The 7188-nt window shown below is 32.8% G+C and overlaps 1 protein-coding gene across 1 annotated transcript; it reads right to left on the reverse strand.

The window, feature by feature from the left end:
• Window positions 1–1437: 1437 nt before the first annotated feature.
• LOC139490315 (QRFP-like peptide receptor) lies at window positions 1438–2449 on the reverse strand. Its single transcript, XM_071277144.1, has one exon. It carries the CDS (start codon window positions 2369–2371, stop codon window positions 1442–1444), a length of 930 nt encoding a protein of 309 aa, XP_071133245.1. The 5' UTR covers window positions 2372–2449; the 3' UTR covers window positions 1438–1441.
• Between the last annotated feature and the right edge of the window lie 4739 nt (window positions 2450–7188).

The raw sequence follows: 7188 nt of genomic DNA on the forward strand, positions 1-7188 counted from the left end.
AAAAATGCTTTAATCGTAGAAAGCTCTCGGATTAGAATAAACTAATAAAATCTGATAATACATTAAAACAAGTTAACATTTAAAAATATTTAATATCTGGTTTATTCATTAATTGGGTGGAGATAGTATCTAGAAAGAGTATTTCCGTCATAACTATATAATATAAAATAAAATGTAATTCACCAAATTAGAATAATTAATTATCTATAACATTAATATATTGTAAATTTTAGTAACAAATATATGAATTTTGAAATTATCATCATCATTATTGGTGATATCATTTGTCTATTACTTATATCTTCTTGTTGGGGATACGAATACCATTCATTTAAAACGCATTTACTATCGTCGCTACAAATAATATGATTTTATGTCAATTTCTAATTTAAGTAATTATTCTTTGTGTTCGTCTTGCAACAATTTTCATGTTTAAACATTTTAACAAATTACAGAAACCAAGAGTTTATGTTAGTTTATCTGATGGGTAATGTTGCCTCTTGTATTAGTGATTTTTTTTGTCGGGGAAAGCGTTTCAGCTACAAACGCGTCAACGATATCTACACAATTGTTTACCTCATAAATAGTTTCAAATGCTTTCTTATTTTTTTTTAAATACACGAGGCATAATTTTGGTAGATCTCAAACTCATTCAAGGTGAAATTTCGACTGAAGAATTTGTCATATTAGTTTAAGCGCAATTACAGAATTTATCAAATATTTTTTTTATACCAATCTATCATGTCATAATCGATAATAAATTTGTTATGGGAATGACTGACCATTCAACAACAACAGCAGCAGTAACCCACGCAGCAATGCAAATATAAAACTTTTGAATCCAATCTAATAAACACGTCGCGTATTTTGAAGGCAGACCTAGACCTAAAGTATTTAAGTTAATGAATAAAAACAAAATTAAATTAATTACAAATTGATCAACGAGAAAATTCCGAATCTTCAGTGTAAGCAGTGCTTTTTGTATAAACCTTCAAAATAATTATATGAAAAATAGAACTTTGAGGCTTTCGTGTTTTTCATACTTTTGTCTTTATTTAAGTTTATAGAAGATTAATCAAAATTTAAGATATGAAAAATAAACGCTTTGAAGTTTAGCCGGTGACTTTACATCTGAAAATTTTCGCAAAGTTTTTTTAAAGATTTTTTCATGAAAACGCAAGTTGGTTTTCAAGTACTTGGATACTTTTCGCTAATTGAAAGTATCTCAATTAATATATAAAAAAAGACATTTCCTCCTATGTAAAATTGAAGTGCAGTCCGTGAACATTGCGAAAAATTAAACAAATGCAAAAATAACAAAATTAATGGAATATGCGATATTTTAAATTGTGGAACTATTTTTATTCATTAATTATAAATAAATATCAACCATTTCAAAAGTCATGGATTCAATGTATTGGTCTACACGTTAATTACCAAGTTACATTCTTGTTTCTGCTGTACCACTGATCCTTTTCCCATCCGTTTCACTTTTCAGTTGTGTCACCTTCCTTGAAATGTTTTGATCTTTACGTTCGTCCACAGGATAGACACGAGGTCTTCTCTTCTTACATAACAAAAACAAGACAAAGCTTTTCCTGAACTTCTCGTTCATGAATGCGTAGACGATCGGATTGTAACAACTACTACTCATGGCCAGACACTGAAGAAAGACACGAATCGTGTTGACCGTGACAGAAATTTTTGTATTGCTCTTCTCTGTGATAATATTAAAAAGCTGCAGTGGTAGCCAGCAGACAACGAATAAGGAAATTACTGTGACCAACATTTTAATTGCCCGCCTCTTTTGACGAAGACGTGACCCGTCTGTGCGGTTAACAGTTGAGGTTGTACTGAAATTAAATTTTCCCCATAGTGTATGTATGATTATTCCATATAAAATCGCCATCACCATCAAGGGAAACATGAAAAGAATACCAAAGCTCAACCAGAGTCGTAAGAATTGTTGCTGTGGTGTTTCGTATTTTGGAAATAAACATTCAGTTATTTTTTCTCCACACACTGAAGTAAATTCAACCAGTTCATAACTTTTTGCTTGTGGAATTCCAGATAAAGCAGACACAATCCAAACTGTCGAAAGAATAGACGCCATTTTAAATTTTGTTTGAAAAAAATGTAGTTTGAAAGGGAAAACTATGGCATAAAATCTATCTAGGGCAATGCAACACAATGTCAAAGAACTGCATCCAACTGAAAAGGTAGTCATAAAAGGAACCAGTTTACATGCAAATCTGCCCAATGTCCAATGATGCGAAATTACAAATCCAATATTAAATGGCACAGTACTTACAATCAAAAGCAAATCACTTCCTGCCAAGGAAACGATAAAAATATTTGTTGTAGAACGCATATGCTTGTTGAATATGAAAGTCAGAAGCACTAATGAATTTCCAACAATGGAGACGGCAATTATTAGCACATATAAAGTTACAAGGACGGATTGCAATTGTTTACCTATTTCATAATTGTCTGGTAGGGATAAGTACGGAAACGAGCGCAAGAAAATTTGACAAGGACTAGAACTGTGTCCTGCTTTTCCGCAACACATTGTTTTATATAATAAACCGAACAAATTAGGACTAAATACTCCATTTTTGCTAACTGCACTACTGTTGCCGTATGCTGAATTTGTAAAGTTTGTTTGTTCTATCGTACTATAGTAAACATTCATCTCACTAGTATTTGAATATGATGTTGTTGTCATATCTATCAATTCAGTCGTGCCACGATTTAATACTGGCGAGGTCACCATTCTGAGCGCGGTATGATAAAGACCAAATTAACTATTCACCATGAATTAGAATGAATATCCCAGAAATTTCTTTTACGGCAAAAGTTACGCTTGACTCTTAGCAAACAAGTTTCTTACAAAAATGATGTTTAAAAACAAATCTATATGTGAAAACATCAGATAACCAATCAAATGGTCTTTTATCTCATAAAGTGAGGATTATAAAGAAATCATCATTTTGTTTTATTTCTCCACGTAAGATATAAAGCATGTCGCAATATGTCATTAGGCTATACCGTTTACATGTACAATAGTACTTTTGCGAAGTACTTTCTGCTACTTATTCAGTATTTGATCGTACGCACTTCATTATCTCGATATGGAGCGATATGATGCTATGGATCCAATGTCGTCATTTCCGGTTTGTTCGCACATTATGATTGCAGAGTAAACAACGTACAAAGAACCCATATGGCCCGAGTAAGATAAGTCAAATGATCATCACAGACTGTTTAAATCCAGCAATTTCCTGTTACATATAATAATTCAAATAATATTGTTGGAGCAGTTCTACTACATTTGTAGTTATCAGAATGAAAATTGTATCAAAGTTGTTGATTCCCCGAGTTGCTGTTAATGCATGTTTACCTGCTACTTTATAAGATCCAACTTTTATTTGTACAAGTAGGAACGTTGAATATAGAAAATCCGGGTCAAATAAGTTTACTAATCTCACATAAAACATCGAAAAACATTATAGATATTCATAACCTTCAGATCGCAAACATATTACTAGAGACATCCAATGAAATATCGACGCAACTAATCAGAATATAGTAGAATGAAATTCAAAACAGTGTGGCTGTGGTCATTAATTGACACATTAAATTCATTCATTGACTGGGACAATTTAGGTGAACGTTTGTATGTAACGACCACTGCTCACTATCTACTTAAACTATGGGGTCACCAAAGGTTCTCAACAACTTAATAAATTAATTCGAAAAACTAATCAGAAATAACACGATGTTTTGATTTATATCAATTATATAAATCAAAACATAAAGGTTATTCCTGATTAATTTTTTGAATTATTTTATAACTAAAGGCGTTAAGAAACCTTTGGTGACCCCACAGTTTAAATTCTATCGTAGGTACGTCGTGAACAGTGGTCGTTACAGACAAACGTTCATATAAATTGTCCCAGTCAATGGATGAATTTAATGTGTCAATCAATGGCCACAGCCACACTGTTTTGAATTTCATTCTAAACGTATATAGTAAATCATAATTCAAACTTTTATGTAGGTCTCACCATATGTAGTTTTGTGTATAGTGTTGTTTGTGTTATGGACGTTTTTTGTATTTTGCAATGTCGTTGTTAGTCTGTCACCGACTAATGATAGATATAAGAAGATTAATATCTTCTGCTTTGCTCTCATGTGCAGACAAATATATAATATAATCATTTAATATAAGAAAGAAGGTGTGGTATGATTGCCAATGAGACAATTGTCCACAAGAGACCAAAATGACACAGACATTAACAACTATAGGTCACCGTACGACCTTCAACAATGAGCGAAGTCCATACCGTATAGTCAGCTATAAAAGGCCCCGATAACAATGTAAAACAATTCAAACGAGAAAACTAACGGCCTTACTTATATAAAAAAATGAACAATAAACAAATATGTAACACATAAACAAACGAAATACCTAGCTTTTGTAATTCTTCTGTTTTGTAGTTGAACGTTTTTCTCCCTAAAACATTGAATGCGTTCTTTCGAGATAACTTACCTTTTATTTAACATGTAGGAAAACAAGAACCTCTTGAAGCCAATTATTATCAGTGCTTAAAAAGACAGTTTTTGTGTGCTGTCCTAGGTTGTTTTACGTGTTTGTTTTAATTCTGTGGTTAATTAGCACTTCGGTGTTGACATGAGTATCAATTATGTGGTAATTTGTATGGCCCCGCAACGAAGTTGTCGGTGCCATATAGTTTTACCCTTGTTCGAAATTCCGATATTCCGTAATTCCGTCATTCTGTCATTCCGCAACAAATCATTATAAGGATTTTTTTTCTAAACGCCTTCAGATATTGGGCTGATTTTTGGTATGTGAGTTAACCATGATGAGTTACAGATCAAGTTTAAGTTGAGTTTCGCTCCACCAATTTTTGCGGAAGTTCTGGTCTTTGGACTTTGAAAAATTGTTGAAAATCACAGTTATACGGACTTTTTCTAAACGCCTTCAGATATTGGGCTGATTTTTTATAAGTAAGTTAACCATGATGAGTTACAGATTAAGTTTAAGTTTCGTTCCGCTCAACTCATTTTTGCCGAAATTACGGGCTTTTGACTTTGAGAATTTGTTGAAAATCGTTGAAAATCACAGTTATACGGACTTTTTTCTAAACGCCTTCAGATATTGCGCTGATTTTTGGTATGTGAGTTAACCATGATGAGTTACAGGTCAAGTTAAAGTTTAGCTCCTCTCCGCTAATTTTTGCTGTAATTACGGGGTTTGGACTTTGATAAATTATTGAAAATCACAGTTATACAGATTTTTTTTCTATATGCCTCCAGATTTTGATATGTGAGACTACCATCATGTTTATGTCCAAATGTGTTTATATTGAAATTGCAGATTTTTCAACTTTTTGGGACGGGGCCATTTGTGTCGCTTTGACACATCTAGGTATATATTTATTGTTTACAAAAGTATGAATTATTCTGAATAATAAGGATTTTCTTATCGCAGGCATAGATAGATAACCTTAGCCACATTTGAAACAACTTCTTGGAATTTTGGATCATCAATGCTCTTTAACTTGATTTGAGGTCACCGATGAGTATTAGGTAGACGAAACGTGCGTCTGGTGTATTAAGTTATAAGCCCGGTAACCATTAGCATGACGAAATGTACTATTGTATTGTTTATTTTTGTATTTCTCTGTCCTGAATGTTCTTGCATTTATTTGTACTGTAGTCCTGTCATGCAATGTTGTCATTTAGTGTAATATTTAACATTGCCATAAAAGCGTGAGGTTTGACTAGCCACAAAATCAGGTTCAACCCACCATTTTGTTCTTAAAATGTTCTGTACCAAGTCAGTAAAATGACAGTTGTTACCTTATTTTTCGTTTCTGTGTGTGTTGCATTGTCGCTTGTTTTTTTTGTAGCACTTCAGTGTTTCTGTTGTTTCGTTGTTTTCCTCTTCTGGTTGATGTGCTTCCCACGGTTTTGGTTTGTGGCTCGGATTTGTTTTCTCTCAATCGATTTATGCTTTCAAACAGCGGTATACACTTTTGCCTTTGTTCTTCTCATTTTATTGGCTTTTGCCTCCGGAACATATAATTTTTCGACTTGTTACCTATTCTGTTGGTACGACATTTTAGTGCTAAGTTATGTAGGAGCTCATAAAAAAAGAGTCAACCTTACAATCGGTGCAATTTAGGTAACACAAATATGTTTTATGGTATCAATAGATGACACCCAATTGTCGGAAAAAGTCCACTTTTTTTCAAGTTGCACATAATTTCGTATCTTTTGGCTGCTTTAAATTGATCGAGTATCAAAATGTCCTACCATAAATAGGTATACTGTCGAAAATGTATGTACTCCTGAGTCAAAAGAGAGGCGAAAGATACCAAAGGGACAATCAAATTCATAAGTCGAAAATAAAATGACAACGGTTTTCAAAAAACTTCAAAACGCCATCATAGCAAAGAAGTTAAGGCATCGTTACACATACACCAAAATAACTTAAACAAAGTCATTGAGAAAAAATATTAACAAGGAAGAGAGCAGGCTATTTTTCAAAATAAACATACAATATATCATGTGCACTGTACGAAAGGAAGAACTAAAATGATATAATTGGAACGCACTATAGAACAAGCAAACGAATCAACAAAATGAATACAATATTGACAATTTCAAGAAGCCTCAGCTTTACCCTTGAAAGTTATTTTTTATTTATAGTGACGGAGATAAGATTGCTCTAAGCTATTCCAACCGCTGTTCAAAAGTCATAAATCGACTGAGAGAAAATAAATCCGTGTAACAAACTAAAACCGAGGAAACGCATCAACAAGAAGAGGAAAACAACGAAATAACAGAACATTGAAGTGCAACAAAAAACAAACGACAATGCAACATACATAGAAACGAACTAATAGATAAAACTACCATATTCCTGACTTGTAACAGGAAATTTCAAGAAAAAAAGGTGGATTGAACCTGGTTTTGTGGCTAGCCAAACCTCCTCGCTTTATGGCAATGTTAAATATACCACTAACATGATAACATTACATGAGAAAAACAAAGCACAAATAAAAACACAAGAACACCAAGAAAAAGAAATACACAAATAAATAACATAGTAGTCTTTTAGAAGTTTCTGAATGAATTCTACATACGAGTACAAAAAAA

This window comes from Mytilus edulis, chromosome 9, assembly GCF_963676685.1.
Source record: "Mytilus edulis chromosome 9, xbMytEdul2.2, whole genome shotgun sequence".
Taxonomy (NCBI): Eukaryota; Metazoa; Mollusca; class Bivalvia; order Mytilida; family Mytilidae; genus Mytilus; species Mytilus edulis.

Coding starts and splice junctions, on each gene's coding strand:
- LOC139490315 (XM_071277144.1), bottom strand. CDS start 2,371: ATGCGTTCTACAACAAATATTTTTATCGTTTCCTTGGCAGGAAGTGAT.